Source organism: Phodopus roborovskii, unplaced genomic scaffold (genome assembly GCF_943737965.1).
Source record: "Phodopus roborovskii unplaced genomic scaffold, PHOROB, whole genome shotgun sequence".
NCBI lineage: Eukaryota > Metazoa > Chordata > Mammalia > Rodentia > Cricetidae > Phodopus > Phodopus roborovskii.
In genome coordinates, this window is record NW_026126517.1 from 21,520,715 (window position 1) to 21,543,508 (window position 22,794).

General features: G+C 39.4%; 1 protein-coding gene across 1 annotated transcript in view; it reads right to left on the minus strand.

The window, feature by feature from the left end:
* Positions 1 to 22,794, minus strand: part of Cbl (Cbl proto-oncogene) — a 76,378-nt gene that overhangs the window by 16,918 nt on the left and 36,666 nt on the right. Inside the window, exons 3-9 of the mRNA XM_051197218.1 lie at positions 8,197 to 8,343; positions 5,852 to 6,008; positions 4,570 to 4,691; positions 3,802 to 3,939; positions 1,925 to 2,012; positions 1,262 to 1,393; positions 601 to 804 (exon numbers count right to left, since the gene is read on the minus strand). Of these exons, the coding sequence (XP_051053175.1) occupies positions 601 to 804; positions 1,262 to 1,393; positions 1,925 to 2,012; positions 3,802 to 3,939; positions 4,570 to 4,691; positions 5,852 to 6,008; positions 8,197 to 8,343 (988 nt within the window). The remainder of the gene's footprint in view (positions 1 to 600; positions 805 to 1,261; positions 1,394 to 1,924; positions 2,013 to 3,801; positions 3,940 to 4,569; positions 4,692 to 5,851; positions 6,009 to 8,196; positions 8,344 to 22,794) is intronic.

Consider the following 22,794-nt stretch of genomic DNA (forward strand, 5'->3'; position numbering starts at 1 on the left):
GGTCAGAGAAAGAAACAAAACATGCAACAAGCTGGGGAGTGGTTGGTGTACTTTTAATTCCAGCACTCCAAGAGACAAAGACAGGCAGATCCCACTGAGTTCGAGGCCAGTCTGGTCTACAAAGCAAGTTCTAGGACAGCCTCCAAAGCTACACAGAGAAATCCTGCCTCAAAAAACAAAACAAACAAAAAATACAACAACAAATGACAGCTACATGGGTGTAAAGAACCAGGCAATCTTCCATTTTCATACACCTTTATGGTTGGGGGGGGGCAAATTTTAAAAGTTAAAATATAATAAACCGAAAGTTATAAAGAATAAGAAAATACTACTCATCTGCCATTCAGTGAAGAAATGAAATAATACTATTTTTACAGAATTCTCATGCATCCCCCTTCCCTTAATCCTTAGTTCTAACATATGTCTTGTTTGTTTTTAAAGAAAGGCTTCCCTGATGATGAACTACAAGCTATAGACCCTTTCCTCCCAAATTGCTTTTGGTCATTATTTTATCATTATTTTATCATGGTAACAGAAACGCTGACCAAGACACCTGTCTAACACCAGCTATATCTTCAAGCCCCAAAATTCCAGTCTTACCTTGGCACCTGCCAACTCCTTCATCATGAAGAGAGAATCATCAGCTCGTTCATCATCGTCATCATCATAATTTGGGGAAGGAGCTCCTTCTGCTCCTTGTCTTAACAGACTGCCACTGCCTCTGGGGTCAAATGGATCCACCACGATAGGCTCAGTACCTTTGATTTCACATCGGCAAAAAGGACAGCCCTGACCTTCTGATTCCTGCAAAAGCAGATAAGAGTAACAGATACTCTCAAAGAATTTTACATATTCATCTACTAGTAAATATACTTCCTAGAGATAGAATTAATGAAGAATATAACTCAGAGGCAGTGTGTGCTTAGCAGGCCATGGAATCATTCCTCAGTGCCCAAAAGAAGACAGAGAAAAGGAGAAAAGTTAGGCATTGTAGCCCACCCTTGTAATGCCAATATTTGGGAGGTTAAAGCAGAAGGCCCAGGAATTTGAAGTCACCTTCCAAAATTGATTTGGAGGCCAGCACTGGTTAAATGAGGCCTTACCTTAAACATCCTAAAGGGGGGGGGGGGGAAGCAAGCAAGTAAGAGGGAGAAGGAGATTTAAAAATTAAACTTACCCCATTCTTTCCATGTATAAATCACATATAATACATGATTCTCAGAGTAATCACATAGAAAAAACAGAGTTTGGATATCCATACCTGCCATGATGTAAGGCAGGATGTGCACATGAGGTGACCACAGGGCTCAATCTTTACATCCTTATCATTTTCAGCGCATATTTTACATAGTTGAAATGTGGAGCCCATCTCACAGTATAATTCATATTGTTCCTGAGATGAAAAAAATTGAGAGATGTGTTGAATGAAAGACACTAAATATTAGCAACATGAAAACCAAAAGACTGTCAAGTAATAAAATAGATATGTCACAACAGGTTGCTGAGGAAATGGCTGTCAGGCATGAGGACCTGAGTGCAGATCCCCAGGACTACTAGAGCCAGATGTGGTGATCCACATCTGTAACCCTAGTGCTAAGGGACAGAGACAGAGGGATCCAGGGGCTCGATGCCCAGCCACCCAAGCCAATCAGTCAGCTCCAGGTTCAACAAGAAACTGTTTCAAAAAACCAGAATGAAGAGTGGCTAAAAGATCCCAGTGTTGACACTGGTTAGGCCTCCAAATGCACATGCACCACAACACCACACACACACACACACACACACACACACACACACACACACACACACTCTGTAATCAAAGGTCTAAAATCTAACTGTTACAATACCTAGACTATATATTGAGTTCTGAGAGCACATCTGAAAGCTTGGCTTCAGTGATATATACTTATAAAACAAAACTTACCTGGGTTACTTTGATATGATCTTGTGGAGTTGGTTCACATAAACCTGTCAGGTCGGGATTTTGATTTCGTCCATCAGGAAATAAATAGCTAAAAGGAGATTAATAATCCTTGGGGTTTCACCTAGGTCAATTTATCAGTGCAAACTAAAACAGACAAATGAGATCTACCACATCTTAAAAACAAGTAACAACAGGCTGGAGAGATGGCTCTTTCTAATATTAAGAGCACTGACTACTCTTCTGGAGGATCCAGGGTTTTTTTTGTTGTGTTTTGTTTTTATTTTGAGACAGGGTCTCTCTATGTAGCCCTTGCTGTCCTGGAACTCACTATGTAGATCAGGCTGTCCTTGAACTCAAGAGACCAAACTTCCTCTGCCTCCACAGTATTGGGATTAAAGGTCTGCACCACCACAGCCAAGAGGATCCAGGTTTTATTACTAGCACCCACTTGGAGGCTCACACCATCTGTAACTCTAGTTCCAGGATTATGATGCCCTATTCTGGTCTCATGTAACAGGCATGCAAGTGGTGCCTACAGAGGCATGCACACAGGCAAAACACCCATACACATTAAAACAAGTAACAAGCCATGTGTGGTGGTGGTGGTGCATACCTTTAATTCCAGCACTTGGGAAGCAGAGACAGCAGGATTCTGTGAATTGGAGGCAAGCCTGGCTGACAAAATGAGTTTTAGGCCAGCTAGCCAGTGCTACCTAGTGAGACTCTATCTCAAAAAATCAAAACAAGGCCAAGTGGTGGTAGCAAACTCCTTTAATCCCAGCACTCAAGAGGCATAGACAAATGGATCTCTGTGAGTTCAAGGCCAATCTGATCTACAGAGTGAGTTTCAGGACAGGCTCCAAAAGCTACACAGAGAAACCCTGTCTCTAAAACAAACAACACTTCCCCCCCCCCCAAAAAAAAAAAAACAAATCCCCAAACAACCACCACCTTGGTCTGCAGGCTGTATCCCTATCTTCAATGAATGGCCAGGAGGGATAAATATTGTTTTCTTTTGTTTTTGATTGTTGAGGGAGGGCTTTGTTATATAGCTTAGGCTGGCCTCAAACTCATGATTCTTGGTCCAGTTCTTGGAGTGCTGGGGTTATGGGTGCATGCCCTACATTTGCTTTTGACTAGACTTTAAATAGACTCCCCCCCCACTCCAATGAGCCACTGAGATCATCTACCAGTGGCTTCTAGAACCAGACTGCTCAGATGTTAGGAGAAGCACCTCTTCTTGCCTCAATACTAATGCAAAGATGATACATAATTGAACAAGGTATTTTCCTAGTAACTTTAGAACACAGTCGCTATTCTGATATGCACTCAACAGTATCTTCAATGTTTACTGACTGGAAATGAACTTAAATCCCAAAGGAATGGTAATTCAGGAGTAAGAATTTAGCCATAAATATTAGCATACATCACAAAAGCTCAAGGTCTGAAGAAGAAAAAAAAAAAAACTGCTGAATCAGACTAAAACTAGGCTGAAAGTCACTGAGGTCTGTTGTCATTGGAACATCTAATCACCCTCACAATGACTAGTTAAATAAGCAGCAGACTGTCCTCATCCTTGCACAGCTTTTTATTCTAATTTGGCTTTAAAACTAAGTTATTTGGAAAAAGAGATAAAGTTATTTGTGGTAATAACTAAAACAAACAAACAAACAAACCAACAACAAAGAAAGCCAGTCTCACTTAGGAAACCCTTAAGAGCAAAGTTGCTCCAACCTCAAGGTAGGACAAGGCGACAAGTTAACAATTCCTGAAATTTTAGTCTGCAGAGAAAATATGCAATAGAAGCCATTAATGAAGAGGCACTGGTGTTTGAAGCTCCTAGATGCTAAGAGACAACAGAAAGCTGTGATACTCACAAGCCTTCCCTGAAGCCATCAATCAGTGCTTGGAAGAGCGGTTTATTGTGTGGGATTGTCTGCAGAATGTTCCCATCAGCAGTTACGTAGCCAATAGCCCACTGACCCAGACGAGTACAGCTCAGCCGGAATATGTAACTGAGGACAGAGATTATCAGAAGTTTCAATATACATGCTGGTATCAGATAGAAGGCCAAAATAAGAGACAAAATATAATAACATCAACAAAACCATTAAGAATAACTTCTTTAGGAAGAAAGGATGAATATGAATAAAAACAAAGTATATATGAAAAAGTAAATAATAGAACTAATTTTTTTTTGTATGCTTACTTGAATTTAAAGTAATTTTTTCAAGGGACAGGGACATAGCTTAGGGGAAGAATGAATACTTAGTGTGCCTGCAGGCCAGCCTGGTTCAATTTCCAACTTAAAAAACAAAAACAAAAAAACTCCTCTAATGATTCCAGAACAGAAGCAAAATACATCTAGACTTCATTGCACTATTTATTGGAGATAGGGTTTTGCTATATTTTTCAGACTGGTTTCAAACCATCCTCCTGCTTTAGCTTTCCAAGCTCCTGCGTACTAGGACTCCAAGCACCCAGCATAAACTTCATTCTAAATTGGCTTTAAAACATTTACTAAATCACAGGAGTTGATGTCAATCCTATCCCCAAATCTGGGCCACCAGGGATCCAATAAAAGATAATGTTCCTTCAACTCTAACAAAAATTACAAGAAAGTGAAACTGCTTTAATATACTCACCTGCCAGGTTTGTGAATGAACTTCTGGAGCCGTGCTTTCACTTCATCATATGTCAAGAAAGCCATGTAACCAGGGTGAGTTACAGCAAGGCTGTTCCAATTTCTGAGCAAAGAGGACCAAGGCTAAAGAAATGAAAATCAATCACAGACCATTTGGTTCAGACATACAAGCCTCACAACAATGAAGAACAAAAGAAAAAACTTCAACTCTCAGCTATAAATTCTGGCTTGTCACAAACTCTCTATTGTCATTCTTTGGAAAGACAGGTTATGTTTGGGAAAGTAGAAATTTTGAGAGCTAAGAATTATGAGCTGCCTTGTATAGGGAAACAACTACATATACAAAATTTGCTCAGCAGCTCTTACCAGTATTAAGGACAAACAATGACAAGACCCAGAAAAACAGAATAGGGCCTATATGTGCAATTATTAAGCTCTTAATGGATGTTTATTCAAGGTGGCACATGCACATATTGAAGTACCAATGCATTTTAGATTGAAGCCAGGTATGGTGGCACATACTATAACCCCAGTGCTTTGGAGGTAGAAGAAACAGGTGGATCAGGAGTTCAAGGCTAGCCTTGGGCTACATAAGATTTTGTTTTCAAAATAACGGACAAAGAATTGAACAACAAAGGAATAAGAAATGAACTTAGGACCTTTCCTAACTCCTAATCATGGGAATGCCTTTCCCTGTCTCTCTTAATAAACTGTCTCTATTTCTCTCACTTCCATAATTCTAAAATTAATAATAATATTAGAGTTCATTTCGATCTTTCTTTTGCTTACAAGTTTCTAAAATGAATCAAAATACTTTTAGATTGTATTTTTCATCTTATGCGTAGGAATATTTTGCTTGCAAGTATGTATGCACCTTATATGCATATTGTATGATGCCCACAGAAGTCAGGATTAGATCACCTAGAACTAGGGTTACAGATAGTTGCAAGTCACCATGAGAATTGAACCAGGGTCACCTGAAAGAGCAGAAAGTGCTGTAAACTGTTGAGCCATCTCTCCAGCCCTTAATCAGAATACTTTTATGATAGACAAAATCCTTAATGCTACTTTTCTTTTTTCCTAGCTGAGACACAGCTAGGCCATGCTTGCCGCTAACTCACTCTGTGGCCCAGGCTGGCCTTGAACTCCGCAATCATCCTGCCTCAACACCCTAAGTGGTAGGATTATAATCGCAAGCCACTATTCTCAGCTTTATCTTTTTTAAAAAGAGTTTTCTCTTCAGAAAAACAGCACCAGGTTAGTCAATGACTTTAGAATCCTACCTGAAACAGTCGTGTAAAGATATCAAATTCAAAAACAGATATATAATCATTGCAAGTCAGATCAATAGTGGACTTCAGAGCCATGGCCTCCAGGCCAGAACTGATAGGGTGCACTTCATGAAGGGCCTGTCGGAAGCTCTTCCAAGGAACTATTGTCCTGGGATGAAGTGGGATGAGAGAAGACACAATGAGATAACAGGCAACTACAGACACTACTATCACTGAGGAAAGGCAAGCAAGCCACATTAAGCTCCCAATATTAAAAGCAATTCTCTCACAGAAGCCAAGTTATATTCAGAATAAGAACAGAAAGAAGGAAAGGGAGGGAGAGGGAGAGGGAGAAGGAGGGAGGAAAAAGGAAAATCACAACCAGCCCATATTTTATGTAATATAATTTTATTTTTATTTTTGTGATGCTTGGAATTAAACCAAGGCCTTAACATGTCAGATAAGCAGTATAATCTCCATAATTCTAGCTCAAACATTAATGGTTTTTGTTTATTGGGGGTTTTTGTTTGCTTGTTTTTTGTTTTGTTTTGTTTTTTTTTTTGAGAAAAAAACAAAACTTGGGGTAGGAACCTTTGTATTACTGCCTGGCCTCAAAGTCTTGCTTCTGTCTCCCAAGCGCTGGAATTATAGGTGTGCACCACCACACCTTGAGAAGCATTAGCATTTTTTATTAGTATACTTTCACTTCAAGAAGTTGAAAACAGGACTTGGATCATTCTAAGCAATTGCTGTATTGCATTATAACTCAAACCCTGGAACTCTTACTAGCACTCAGAAGGCAGAGGCAGAGAGATCTCTTGAGTTCAAGGCCAGTTTGGTCTACCAAGAGCATTCCAGAACAGCCAGGGTTACACAAAGAAATCCTATCTCAAAAAACAACAATAAATAAATAAGAAAGAATGCAACCCATACAAACCATTTTTGAAAGCAATTAGGCAATACTCAGTAGAGGGGAAAAAAAGTGAAACTCCGTGACTTACCAGTAACATTCTTAGCTATGTAATTGAGAAATTCTAGTTTATGAAAATAACTATGACACCATTCACTTAAACACTGTTTGAAACAGCAAATAATTTGAAATGTGGGGCTGAAGAGGTGGCTCAGTGTTAACATTAGGTATCACTCTTCCACAAGACCCAAGTTCAATTATAGCACCACGTCCAACAGCTCACAACTACTATAACTTCAGCTCCAGATGTGACACCCTCTTCTGGCTTCTATACTGCATTCACATGTATAAATACATACATATATACAGTTTTAAAAAACTTAAACCAATAATCTGAAATGTAAATGCCCACTAGCAGAACAGACAGGGAGAAAAGAGGAAGAATATTCATTCAATCAAAGAATACAGACTTCATCTAAGTTTTATTTCTTTAAAGATTAGAAAAAGCTGGGAGTAGTGGCAAATGCCTTTAATCCCAGCACTCAGGAGGTAGAGGCAAAGGCAGGCAGATTTTTGAGTTAGAGGCCAGTCTGGTAACAGAGTGAGTTCCAGGACAGCCAGGGCTACACAGAGAAAACCCTGTCTCAAAAAGATGGGAGAAAAAATGTTTCTAGCAAAGCTAGCAAAGCTAGGAAGTAGGCACATGATTATTTTCCCAAAGTTTGTCTGAGTTTTGTTCTTTGAGACAGGGTTCCTCTATGTAGTCTTGACTAGCTGTCCTCAAACTCTCTGTAGATCAGCTGGCCTCAAATTTAGAGATCTGCCCTACCTCCCAAATGCTGGGATTAAAGTGTGCACCAGCAGCTTTTCAGTAACCTAAATATTTTGTTTTCTGAGAGGGTGTCATGTTGCCCAGGCTAGTCCATGCTCATCTTCCTGCTTTCATCTCTCTAGCACTGGAATTATAGCCACAAATCACCATTCCTGATTAAAAAAAAAAAAAAATTAGCAGGGTGTGGGTGTGCATGTCCTTAATCCCAGCACTTGACAGGCAGAGGCAAGTAGATCTCTGAGTTCCAGGATAGCAAAGGCTGTCACACAGAGAAGTCTTGTCTTTAAAAACCAAACTAATAGTAATACTAATAACAATTAAACAAAAAAATTTTTTTTAAAAAAATGTTATTGTTATTGGTGGTTGTGTACGTTTCTATGTGAGCGCAGAGTGCCATGGTGCACATGTAAAAATCAGAGGAAAACTGTGGAGTCAGTCCTCTCCTTCCATCTTTACATAGGTTCCAGGGATCAAACTCAGAGTGTCAGGTTTGTGTGTCAGGTACTTAACCTGCTGAGCCATCTTGCTGACCCACTCTGTTTTAAAAATCTAAACAAATATCTCCTAACATAAGCTTTAGTTTTTCATAGTTAGGTTCATCATTTAGAGACTTACTTTTCCCCAAAAGCTTTTCTCCAAAATTCTGCAGCGTCTGCTTTAGTAATCCGAAAAGTGTCTCCTTGGAAGAGTCCACTTGGAAAGATACCTTTCAGTTCTGCCAGCATGTGGCTGAAGATCAGGGATAGTTTGGTTAGGTTTCGCCTACAAAGACCAAAGTACAACAATTAAAACATAAATTACTGATTTTCTGTTGTTTTGTTGAGACAGGGTTTCTCTGTGTAGCTCTGGCCATCCTGGAACTCTCTCTCTAAAGACAGGCATGCCTCTAACTCTTGCCTCCCAATAGCTAGGATTAAAAGCATACACCACCACCCAGCAAATGACTGACATTTTAAGTGTACTGAATTCACCATACAAAGTAGTTTAACATGAACATGAAAAGAAGTTTATAGTTTCTGATCAATAATACTAAAAAGCATGGCAAACTATGAGAGGAAGGAATGTGTGACAATAGCTACGACTTCAGGAATTATTTTGCTCTACCAACAAAGGAAAACCAAAATCTAACGTATCCCATCTCTCTCCCTACTCAAATAAATGTCGTATAGTAAATAAGAAAAAGACCCAAAGTCAAATATTTGAGCTTAATTAAGCTAACAGGAACAAATTTACTTTATAATGACAAAGAACACATCAAACAAATCCAAAAACTTTTCACATTTCACAGCCAGAGCCACACAATCATAAAAGAAAGGCAGCGGCAAAATGTTGGATTTACTGTTCTTCAGAAACCTTCTTTAAAATAAAAAAAAAAAAAAAAAAAAAGCATATATGGTAATATATATGGTAATTCATCCAAGAAGATACCAATAATAACTATTGAAATGTCCAGGCCTAACAAATATTTTCACTAAGTCAGACTTGGTAAAAACTGTATTAAAATTCCTAAATTGTAGTAAACCACTATTTCTTTTTACAAAAAAATGAAATGTTAACATTCAAAGCAAATATGTACATATACTACCACTGATCTTAACAATCAATCAACTTTATCCTAGTATCCTATACTTAATGGATGTGATTTGCCAGGAAGTACCAATTTAACCCAGGTGATGCCTCTAATTTGATCAGACTGTCCTCATTATCTTTAAAATCAGTACCACACAGAACAGGACATAGATGTTTTAGATACTATTAAATATCAAACCAACTACCAATTCGACATATTTCCCTTATCCTAATAATATTCTATTTATGTATTCAAAACTCTATATTATTGCTGACTGACTACAAAATCTCAAACCATGATCAATCAATTATTGATGTCCTATAAAAAGCATCTTTAAAAGACATTTTCGCTGGCCGTTGGTGGCACACGCCTTTAGTTCCAGGACTTGGGAGGCAAAGGCAGGTGGATCACTGTGAGTTTGAGGCTAGCCTGGCCTACAAAGCAAGTCCCAGGACAGGTTCCAAAGATACAAAGAGAAACCCTGTCTTGGGGGAAAAAAAAAAAAAAAGACATTTTCATCTGTTATATTAGAGTGCCACCATCAGGTGCCTTTTGTCTTTCCAAAGCAAAATAAATGAAGCACAAATCAACTCTGACTTTTGCAAACTGCTGCTGGGACATTTCTAATCAGCTTTTCAACATATAAGCTTCTTTTTACCCTGAAGTGTTCTTCCTTGCACTATGAGATCATCTGATTATTCCTGTTTAGGTCTTTTACTGTTGACGAAAATAGAACCTAATCCAAGATTAAGAACTCATCATACCTAGCCACATAACCTTCAATCTACAATTTGTTCTGCCTACAAGATATGCTGGAATAAAGGTGGTGCAGAAATTATGGGAATGGCCAACCCCCGAGTCCCATGCCACAAGAGGAAATCCACCACTGATACTACCTCAACCACCAGGACCTAGAGGCTAGATAGCACAGAGATCTAGGAAAGAACCAAACACAACTGGGGGAAAAAAAAAGGAATGGTGCCTAATGATATTGTGCTAATATTGTGCTATACTCATAGATTGATGCCTGACCCAACTGTCATCAGAGAGCCTTCATCCAGCAACCAATAGAAACAGATGCAGAGATGCAAGGCCAAGCATTAGGCAGAGCTGTGAAGAAGGGGAGGAAGGGTTGTAGGAGCCGCATCAATCAAGGACACCACAAGAAAACCCACAGAATCAACTAACGTGGAATTTTAGGGGCTCACAGAGACTAAACTGACATCTAGGGAACCTGCATGGGACTGACCTAGGCTCTCTGCATATTTGTTACAGTTATGTCTACTAATGGGACTCCTAATAGTGGGAGGAGATGCCTTTGACATTTTTATGTGTGTGTTTCAAGGAAGGGTTTCACTGTGTAGACTACCTGTCTAGGAACTCACAGAGAGGTCTACTTGTCTCTGCCACCCAAGTGCTAGGATTAAGAGTGTGTACCATCATCTCTCAGATCTTTCTCTGACTCTGTTGCTGGCTTTTGGGACCTAGACTTCATGCAGTCTTAATGAGGGGAGATGCCTAGTTAATTCCTTTATTAGCTTTAAAAAACAAACAAACAAACGTTTTATTTTATGTGCACTGGTAAAGGTGTCGGATCCCCTGAAACTGGAATTACAGACAGTTGTGAGCTGCCATGTGAGTGCTGGAAACTGAATCTGGGTACTCTGGAAGAGCAGCCAGTGATCTTACCAATGAGTTATCTCCCCCCTCCCCCCTGAAGAGCTTAGTCATACAGCAACTTGATATGCCATGTTTGGTTGATACCCATGGGAGGGCCACCTTTTTCTGAACAGAAATGGAGGAGGAGGAGGGAGGGCACATGGGAGGTTGAGGGGAGGGAATGGGAGGAGAGGAGGGAGAGCAAACTGTGGTAGGGTTTTAAAGTAATAATAATATTTTTTTTTAAAGAACTCATCAGGGGCGGGAGAGATGGCTCAGAGGTTTAGAGTACTGACTGCTCTTCCAGAAGTCCTGAGTTCAATTTCCAGAAACCACATGGTGGCTTATAACCATCTGTAATGAGCTCTGGTGCCCTCCTCTGGCCTACAGGCATGCATGCAGGCAGAACACTGTATACATAATAAATAAATCTTAAAAAAAAAGAAGAAGAAGAAGAAGAAGAAGAAGAAGAAGGAAGAAGAAGAAGAAGGAAGAAGGAAGAAGAAGAAGAAGAAGAAGAAGAAGAAGAAGAAGAAGAAGAAGAAGAAGAAGAAGAAGAAGAAGAAGAAGAAGGAAGAAGAAGAAGAAGAAGAAGAAGAAGAAGAAGAAGAAGAAGAAGAAGAAGAAGAAGAAGAAGAAGAAGAAGAAGAAGAAGAAAGAACCTCATCATAGGGCTGGCTATCACTCACTAGTACAAAACTGCCTCAACTAGAAACCCCAGGTTCAATTCAGGGTCGGTAGGAGATTATATTCTAAGTAGTATATGAAGCAGAACTTTTAGTAGAACACTAAACTGCCTAACAGGAACCAAGTATTATAGAACATTATGCTAAATGTTAACTTGTGAAGGCAGGGAGAGTCTATGATTCCCTAAGATATACCAAACTATTGGAAACTTAGGATGTGTAAAGGACACTGCTACAGGACCAGTGACAAGACATTTGAGAGTAAAAATAATTGCTGCCAAGCCTGATACCGAGTTCCACATTCCAGAGCCCACGTGGTAGAAAGGCACAATGATTCCCACAAGCTGTCCTATGACATCCATACATGTGCAGTGACAAATTTTTAAACAAAAACTGTGTTAAAAAGAGAGATAGGTGGTCCTAGAGAGATGACTCAGTGGTCAAAACACTGGCTTCAAGTTTTAGGCCAGTCATTAGTTGTCCACTCATACAAGTTCTGAGCCACCATTGTCCCCTACACATCTTGAATGCAGGATAGGTTGTAGGTAGAAGGTTTGGCTGAGTTGGTAGCCCATGACCACCACTGGTCTAACTTGATGCCCACACCACAAGAGGGAGCCTATGTCCTACTGCCTGCATAGCCCGAGACCTAGGGTAGAACCAAATACAACTGCCCCCGCCCCAAAGTCAATGAAATGATTCTGCTATACACATAGATTGGAGCCTAGCCCAATAGTCATCAGAGAGGCTTTCTCTGGCAGCTGATGGGAACAGATGCAGAAACTGAGAGCCAAACATTAGGCAGAGCTCAGGGAATCCCACAGAAGAGGGGAGCCAGTGGAGTCGAGGACACCATGAGAACATAGCACACAGAAATCAACTAAGCAGAGCTTATAGGGGCTCACAGAGACAGAAACTGCAACCACAGAACCTGCAAGGGTCTGCACTAGGTTCTCTGCAGATGTTATGGTTGTTTAGCTTGGGATTTTTGTGGGACTCCTGGGAGAGGGTGTGTCTCTGACTCTTTTGCCTGCTCCTGGAACCCTTTTCTTACTACTGGGTTGCCCCGTCCAAGCCTTGATAAGGGTTTATGCCTAGTCTTAATTGCATCTTGTTATGCTATGTTCAGTTGATATTCCTGGGAGGTGTACTCTTTTCTGAAGGGAAACAGAGAGCAGTTGATCTGAGGGAGATGGGAGGTGTGTGGGGAGGAACTAAGAGGAATGGAGGGAGGGGAAACTGTGGTTGAGCTATATTGTAAGAAAGAAAACCCAGGTTCAGCACCTAAACATGACAGCTAACAACTGTCTTAATTTTAGGGGATGTTATATCCTCTTCTGATTTCCATGGGTGCCAGGCACACATGTGGTGCATACTTATTCATGCAGGCAAAACATTTACACACATTTAAAAAAAAAGTATAATTGTGTTTTAAAAAGTATACAGTAGAGGGCTGGAGAGATGGCTCAGAGGTTAAGAGTGCTGACTGCTCTTCCAGAGGTCGTGAGTTCAATTCCCAACAACCACATGGTGGTTCACAACTATCTATCATGAGATCTAGTGCCCTCTTTCAGTGTGCAGGCAGATATGCAAACAGAATACTGTATATGTAATAAAAATAAGAAAATAAAAAACAAAAAACATTGTTTAAAAAAGTACACAGTAGTACACAAGTAGGTCATGTGCAAATCTTTGGCCATCCTATGCATCTCACTTCTTTCTGAAAACAAACCTTGATTCTCCAATATTTGTTCCTGTTCTTTAGCATTTGTTCCAAACCCTTTGAGATATTTCCCAAGTATTTGCTCTTTGCTGTTTTCCATTCTTTTTAGTTCTTCTCTTCCTTTGTAATACCAGGACTTTAAAAACTACCCTGAATAAAGCTGGAGAGATGGCTAAGCACTTAAGAACACATACTGCTCACATACAGAACAGAAGCTTGGATCCCAACACCCACACCAGGCAGCTTACAACCACCTGTATGTAATTCTTCTTAAAGGAAATCCTCTAGCAAATCCATGCCTGTAGCCTCCACAGGCACTGGCTCTCATGTATATACACACACATGCATGCACATGAACACCCCACACACTACATATCCCTTATCTTGGGCTTCTATAGCTTTCTAACTGTTCACCTTACTTCTCCATCAACAGGAGCACTTGAAAACAATACCATTAGAATTAACATTTGTTCTCAAATCTGCTTTCTTCATAACTCTACTCTATATTAATGATGGCATCTCTTATTTTCCACAAACTCAAAATTTTTGACTTTTTCAATTTCCCTTATTTTCATATTTGATTTGTCAAGTCTGAAGACAATGTGTTATCGGTTCTCCTTTGAATTATATTATTATTCTAATACAAATTCCCTACTACTTTAGTCCTATGCAGGTCCAATCTTACCTTTCTAAAACATTTCATTTTTATTTAATTTAAACAAAAAAATGTGTGTGTGTGTGTGTGGTTTTCAAGACAGGGTTTCTCTGTGTAGCTCTGGCAGTCCTACAACTTGCTCTGTAGTTCAGGGTGGCCTCAGAGATCTGCCTGCCCCTAATTCCAGAGTGCTGGGATCAAACACATGTGCTACATAATGACGAATTCATTATATTTTATTTAATTATATGTAGGCTGTTCAACAAAGATGGTCTCAAAGGCCTCTTTAAATGGTGACCTTTAAACTGAACCTGAAGGAAGATAAAAAGACTCATGTTGATATCTTCTACTCATCAAATATTTTTCCACTAAAAATCTAGCAGGTATAGTGCTGTGTGGAATAAAAACCAAAAATGCATGCCAAAATAATAATGGACAGAAGAAAGCTTTTATAAATCTATGAAGTAAGAGCCACACAAGAAAGGAAAGCTATTGACCGCAAAGATGTAATGGCACTGGCTACCTAAGATGAGTTGGAAGTGCTGACTGAAATAGTTACTGAAAAATCAATTTAACACATTTTCCATCTCGAAGAAACAGCTCCTCTCCCCTAAGCCAGCAGACATTTCTTAAAACCACCAGATGTGCACCACAACCACACTTCTCAAGAGGAAAAGAGTAAGTCTCTAAAAACCCATAGGTCAGAGTTTTCTAAGAGATCTGAGTTGGAACTTTGCCCAGTACCACTTCAAGGCTTTGGACATGGTTCAGTGTCTGCAGTGTTATTAGCAGAATCTGTCATAACATGGAAACAGCCAATGAAGCATGATGGCTTATTTGGGTGTATGGCTAGGTAGGTAGTACTTGTCAAAGCAGTTATCAGTTCTCACACTCTAGCATCCTCCAAGGACCAATGGAGAACACAACCACTCCATCTTTTGCAATGTGCTGAAGACAGAACTTTTCTCTACAAACTCCCAATAGCTGCAAGTACAATTTTTTCCATAACTATTAGAAGAAGGTCATTCTGTACTTCTTTTAGCTCTAACCACCCACATCTAAGGAACTGCAAACTGACTTTATAGCCTTTAACTTCTCCTTCCCTTCTTACAACTTCCCCATGATCAACTGCTGATTCTATGTGCAAAGTCAGATTTGTGTTTTCAGTGCTAGGAATCAAACCCCAGGGCCTTGTTTCTCTTGGGAAGCACCCTGCTGCTGAACTACATGCCCAACACATTGTCAGTACTTTTTGCAGGGTGGTTGTGAGACAAGGTCTTGGCTGTCTGGTCAGGTATTCACTATGTATGTAGTACAAGCTGGTCCTTTGTGTGTTTTTTGTTTTGTTTTGCTTTTTGAGACAGGGACTCTCTACATAACCCTGGCTGTCCTGGAATGCAGAGATCCACTTGGGATTAAAGGCAGCCATGTACCACTACCCAGGCAGATCTTAAATGCAGCCTCCCAAATGCTGTGATTACAGACCTGCCATGCCAGCTTCAGTCTTCTTTAAAAAGTCAAGATTAATTTGTCTCAGCACTAGGAGGCAGTTCTCTATGAGTTGGAGGCAAAAGTATGATCTGCACAGCAAGTTCCAGGCCAGGCAAGGCTACACAATAAGAACCAGTCTCAAAACAAACCAAAATTAAAAACAAATAAAACAACAACTACAAAAAACCCCCACCATGATTATTTGATTATTCCTATTCTGCCTACATTAAGTTTGAAGTAACAATTAGACTGTGTATAATTTCATCTAAGATTTGTACATTGCTAATAAATACAAAAATACATTAAAAGATTATTAGATGGGTAATTATTGTTCTTGTTTTATCTTTGAAAGTAAAAACATAGGGCTAGGGAGATGGTTCAGGAGGTTAAGAGCACTTGTCTTGCAAGCATGAAGACCTGAGTTCAAATCCCCTGATCCCATGTAAAACTGAACATGACAGTACACAGGTCTAACACTAGCACTGTGGGACAGAGCAGAGATAGGAAGTTTGCTGGCCACCAGTCTCGTTTAAGCTCAGTGAGAAGTCTGTCTCAAGGGAGTGGGGTACAGAGTGCTAAGAGTAGGCACTCCTCAAAGAGTGTGTTGGGCTGGCATAGTGGTATGTGCCTTTAATCCCAGCACTCAGGACACAAAGGCAAGTGGATCTCTGACTTTGAGGCCAGCCAGATCTGTAAGGGGTTCCAGGCCAGCCACTGCTACACTGAGAAACTCTATCCTGAAAAGTAAAAAAAAAAATAAAAAATAAAAAAGTAAAATATGAAAATAAAAATAAATAAGTAGTAAACAGGCAAAAGCAGGTAGATCTCTGTAAGCTCAAGACCTGCCTCCCCCCAAAAATGAGTAATAACACTCTTTTTTGTGTTAGTGAGAATGCCTTATCCCTCTGAAATTGTATTATGTTCAAGAAGAAAGACAGATGGCTGTAAGGTAAGCATTAAGAGAGGGAGATCCTGGGCAGTGGTGGCTCACACCTTTAATCCCAGCACTTGGGAGGCAGAGGCAGGTGGATTGATGTTGAGTTCAAGGCCAGCCTGGTCTACAGAGCAAGTTCCAGAACAGCTGGAGCTGATACACAAAACCCTGTCTCAAAAAACAAAACAAAAAGAGAGATAGAGATCCACCACAGAAAGCAATGTGATGAAATCTAAGATGTGAAAGCAGGACAGTCATGTGGAGAGTAAAGGGTACAGTTCTATGAAACTCCTTTGGTAATGATAAAGTTTAGACTGACAAGACCTCATTTATATTAACAGTCAAGAAGAAGCCCAGGATCAAACTGTATTTTCTGTCCTATCAACATGCAATGTACTTGGCAGTTATTTAATCTCTGTGGGCCTCTACCATATCCAATGTGCCCCATCTATAAAACAGTATGGATTTATGCTATTCCATTCATGTTCAAAGTGGGAAAGAAATCTGAACTTTAGCAGTTTTAATTTCCTAAGACTGGAGAGAAAACAAAAAGATCACCAGTGCTTATATGTCTGAGGACTAGAAGCTACATCAAGAAATAATGATGTAGGGTTGGGAAGATGTGTAAAGGATAAAGCACTTTCTGTGTAAGAGTAAGGAACTGAGGTTTTAACCCACAAAACCCTGAGCTGAGCACTGTCATACTTATTTGTAATCTCATTGCTCCTACACAAGATTGGGGGTGGGGCAGGAGAATTGGGGTGGGGCAGGAGAATTCCTAGAGACTCCAGGCCAGCAGTGGCAAACAAGAAAGACCCTGTTTTAAACAAATGGAAGGTAAGGACAGATCTCCATGCCACCCACCCACCCACCCACCCACACACACACACACACACACACACACACACACACACCATTTATTATTTGTAAAAGTGTATTTCCTTTCTGCCTGTCAACAATGCAAATGAACTAATATCTTGTGCTGTTTATATAAATAATCAGTTACATGGAGCCTACCCAAGCCAGAAAAATGGATTTAATTTTTTAAAGTACTGTTATCTATACTAGGGATTTGCTAAATCCAAGAACTAAGAAGTAGCATTCATAAAAAATTTTACAGTTGCGCACTGGTGGCACATACCTTTGATCCCAGCACTTGGGAGGCAGAGGCAGGAAGATCTCTGTGAGTTTGAGGTCAGCCTGGTCTACAGAGCTACAGAGAAACCCTGTTTAAAAACAAAACAAAACAAAAAACAAACAAACGGAAGGAGGGAGAGAAAGAAGGGAATTTCTAAAGAAATAACAGACATTAAAAAAAAAGTCACCTTAGTTATTTCAAATTAAACTCATCCTAAATGGTTAAAAAATTTAAAGAGGTTTAATTTTTTTTTAAGAAAAAAACTTATTTTCAAAAGCAGTAGTTTGGGCTGGTAAGCTAGCTCAGTAGGTAAAGGAAAGTATTCCCCTCCAAGTGTGATGAACTGAGTTCCATCTCTGGGACCCACATAGTGGAGGGATGGAAGGTTGTCCTTTGACCTAACATCATGGCTCTAGCAACCACATGTAAAGTAAATAAGTAAAATGTAGTTTAAAAAATTAAAGTATGGGCCAGATGTGGTAATATACACCTACAATCCTAATATTCAGAAAGCAGAGTAGAGGATCATGAATTCAAGGCCAGCAGCCTGGACCGTATAGCAAGACCCTATCTCAAAATTTGTTTTTTTTTAGTGTAGTTAGAAAACACAAAATATCTCAAGAATCATGATGAGCCAGCTGCTAATTGGCTCATTAGTCCTTGTACTGTCATTAGTCTCTTAAGGAGTCCAGGACTTATCTGCGGCTGAGAACCTATTAGCCCACAGTATCAGTATTTTCCTGTACTAGCTCCTATAAACTAGCAGCAACAAGTCTCTAAAACCTATCATAACTTTGTTCAACAAGGGACAAACAAGGAAGTATCTTTTAAGGCTACTAATGGTAAACACTTAAAAATAAAATAAAAAAATTACACTGAACAGGAGACAGTTCTAATATAATCTAATCCAGTTATGATTATTTAGCTCTGAGTACATAACACATTAAACATCAATTTCTATTTAAATGCATGGTTTCCCTGAACAAATACATAATTAACTACTGCTACCAAGTTTTGCTGTTCTCAAAGATTGGGAAACTATGAAAATTTTTTACATCAGTCTAAATTTATCAATATGAATCAAAGTGAAGGAATTTTCATCATCAAGGCCATCTCGTCAATTTAGAGTAATGGACCATACAGACTCAAACGAATGGATGGGATTTCTACATACAGTATAGGAAAGGAGTCTAAATGAAGCAAATACTCCATATTTCAGCAGACCACGGAGGACTGGGTAGCATAATCATGGCAGCATATTAAAACTGAAAACTAAAAGAGTAAAGGATTTTACAAATGTAACAGGGTGTTATTAATGGTTGGGAACTGGGAAGATCTGCTTTAAGGGTATAAATGGCAGCCATTTGCAAGATAAAGAGATTACAAAAGCAGAGAGATGACTTGGTAGAGTACTGCCAAAGAAAGATATGGCATCCTGGTCATAAAAGAAACAGGAGCTATACAGTAAGACACTGCAGAAACCAAGATATGACCCTAAAACTGAGCCTGTGCAACTGAAGAGGGTATCCCTAATAACAATTAGAACTACTCCATCTTTTTTCCCCAGGTCAGGGATCACAGACATAGCTTCTTGGCATGCTAGACAAGTATTCTACCACTATGCTACCTACCCAGGCAAAAACTGATTATTTTTAAGATTTATTTTAAAGAGTATGTGTGTGAGAGTATAGGCCATGTGTGTTCAGGTGCTCACAGGGATGAGAATATGAAGTAGTTGTGATCAGCCAGAGAAGGGTGCTGGGGACAGAGCTCAGGTCCTCTGGAAGGGTTGGAAGCACTAACAGCTAATACTTTTTAAGGGCTTATTAGGTTCCAAAAACTTACACTGGATTTTTATTGCCTTATTATAGATTAAAAAAAGAAAAGGCCAGTGTTAGTGACACACACCTTTAATCTCAGCACTAGGATAGGGGTGGGGGGCAGAGGCAGGTGGATCTCTGTGAGTTCAAGGCGAGCCTGGTCTACAGAGCAAGTTCCAGGACAGACTCTCAAGCAATATAGAGAAACCCTGTCTCGAAAAACCAAAAACCAACCAACCAACCAACCAACCAACCAACCAAACAAACAAACAAGCCCAAACAATAACAACAAAAAACAGGCAAAAAGAAGTTCAAAGCAAGAGTCAACTTCAACAGATCATTACCACTGCATTACACTAACACAATTAAGGAAGGAATAGTATGTCCATAGGAATTAGTGTGCAAATAGAGGAGACCCTATATCCAAAGGTGCTGACTGTCAAAGATTTCAAATGTGTCAACATGGCAATAAACCACATGAAAACTTGGAATGAGTTAACAGGGAGAAAAACAAATTTATGAATGATGTGTTTAAGATTATGGTACTGATAGGAATAGTCTGGTCAGTCCATCTGCTAGTTCTCTCACATAAGACAAACTGAAATGGGTGTTTCTCCTTTTGTGAGGAATACCAGAGTAGGTGAGATGGGATAAGAAATTAGAAAAGAACAGTATGGGGCTAGGGAGGATGGCTCAGTTGGTAAATTGCTTCATATGAAAGCATTAAGACTTGAGTTTGGGAACCCTAGCATCCTTGTAAAAAGCCTTTAAACTCCAAATAAATCAATGACCACTAAATATAGTTACTAAAACCCATTTACCATCCTTCATACACAGCTTCATATATGTGTGTGTGCAAGCACAAACATCACTATTGACAGGTTTTATTTATTTATTTGTTTTGGGACACAGTTTCTCTATATAGTCCTGGCTATCCTGGAACTCAAACTCAGAGATTCCCCCTCTGCCTCCCAAGTGTTGGGATTAAAGGCGTTAGTTACAAAAGTATTTTTATTGGATGTTCCTTGCAAAACCTTATTTTAATTTTTAAATTTTATACCCATGGGTGTTTTCCTGCATATATATCTGCATATCATGTGCATGCTAGGTGCTTGAGGAATCCAGAAAAGGGTGTCAGATCTTCTGAAACTAGAGTTACAATATAGGTGTTTGTGAGCCACAATATTCATGCTGAAAATTGAACCCAGTTCTTCTGGAAGAGCAGCCAGTGTTCTTAATTGCTGAGCCATCTCTCCAGCCCCCACAAGCTTATTTTTATCTTGCATAAAATTTATTCACAAACACAAAATTTCATTGTATTACTTACACAGCATAATCAGACAAAGTATATGAAATAAAAACATTTTTTTCAGGGGCTAGTGGGATAGCTCAGTGGTTAAGAGCCCTGGCTACTCTTCCAGAGGACCTGGGTTCAGTTTACACACACACACACACACACACACACACACACACACACACACACACACACACACACCAGCTCGTAACGGTCTGTAATTCCAGGTCCAGGGGATCAAAATCTGTCTTCTGGCCCGTTTTCACTGTATGTGCATGGTGCACTTATATACATGTAGGAAAGATACTCATTTACATAAAAAAGATTTAAATGCCATAAGGAAAACTAATTCTTTGAAAGGTAATAAAACACATTTCTTAAAATGTTATTTTCATCTATACATAAAACTTTTTAAAAATTTCTAAATGATTATAGGCACTGTGGAGGTAGTATGGAAGTAGAGCAGTTGTCTAGCATGTATGAGGCTTTAGGTTAGATCCCTAGCACTGCCTAAAACCCTAGAAAATCTAAATGACTATTAATCACTAAACTAGTTAAGTAGTAAAATATACATATTTTTTATGTGTGAATGTGCTTGTATGAAGGCCAGAGGTCAACCACAAGTGTTGTTCCTCAGGGGCTGTTCATCTGTTTGAGACAGGGTTTTTCATTGGGACCTTATGCTTACCAATTCTGGCTTAGGCTAGTATCCTCAGTACTGTGATACAAACATAAGCTACCACACTGGCTTTTTATGTGCGTGCTAGATCAAACTCTGATCCTCACTGCTTATGTGCCAAGTAATCTACTGACTACTTTCTCTAGTATGAACACATGTACACATGCATGTCACAAATACACACACATCACATACATACACGCCAATATCACAAGATATATAATTATAAGCTAGGGTTATGCAACAAGTTTTTTTTTTTTTAGGTTTATGTGTAATTTAATTTATTTCTATATTAAGATAGCCTGAAACTTCCTATGTAGCAAAAGATGATCTTGAACTCTGATCAGATAAGTACCTTTCCATACTTGTTTTTGTTTTCAGATCATCAAACCTAGGGCTTTATGTATGCTACCTAGGCATTGCACCACTAAGCTATAACCCAGCCCCCCGGACATTGTAGCTTTACAAACCTACTAAGGTAATTTGCTGCAACAACAAACTATAGCAGAAACGATGATCATCTCTTGGTACAACATCTTCATCTTAGTCCATTATTAACCTGGTATAGCTCACCACAATCTATCTCTTTTTGATTTCTAAATCTGATGAAATGATCTTGTGATTTCTATGTTGCTTGGCAATAAGTTACCTGGGACCCAGGATATCCCAGATGCCCCCTCCCACATACACACCAGAAGGAAGAATTCCTCCTCAATACCTTCCCAAAGATCCCCACAGACTCTAGGTACATGGTAGAGGACTCCTGGGCAATCCAGCTTCACTGATCTTACTTTACACTGCCTTTTACTCTTTCTAATCTGTCACTGTGACCCTGAGTAAAAAGTACTGAAACTATGAAACGGGGCCTACCAGGAAGACAAATCTACAAACTCTTGACTGACTAAAAATTAAATAGTTATTATAGTTATAAAGGCCAAAGGTTAATGACAAGAGAACTAAGGCTACCGTTACCAAAAACAATGGAAGGCTCTCTTTCGTAAGGGGCTATTCAATGACGCTCACTGAAGTTAAGAGTAGAAGAGGAACCGCATCATTATTATCCAGTCCAACTTACAGAGAAAATAGAAAACTTAACTATTTTCTATGTAAATAATCAGAGAAAATATCATTAAAAATTAACTATGATACAAGCTAAGGAACACAGGTCCAAATACTGACATTTCAACCAGGAAGATACATTTTTGTCAGGCTGGATGACTGTTTTGCATATCAAAAGAATGGAGCAAAGTTTACCAAAAGAGGAAAGAAAAAACACCAATGAAAGCTTTTTATTCAATTTCTTTAACAGTTTAATACACTGGCTTAAACTTTCTGGAAAAATTTCAAATTCTGTGCACAGCATATAGAAGTGAAAAGGTAGGAGGCAATGCCGCTAACTTCTCTACTATTAGTAGGCACCCCCACTTTGTATACCTCCTGGCTGGCAAGGACATCCTGTGGCCAGCTTCTGAGCTGGTTCTTTAAGACTCATTTAAATGCAGTTGTAGACCTCACAGGCATTATGGTTTTGGAGCAACTCTTAGCTGGCACTAGTAGAGCAAAA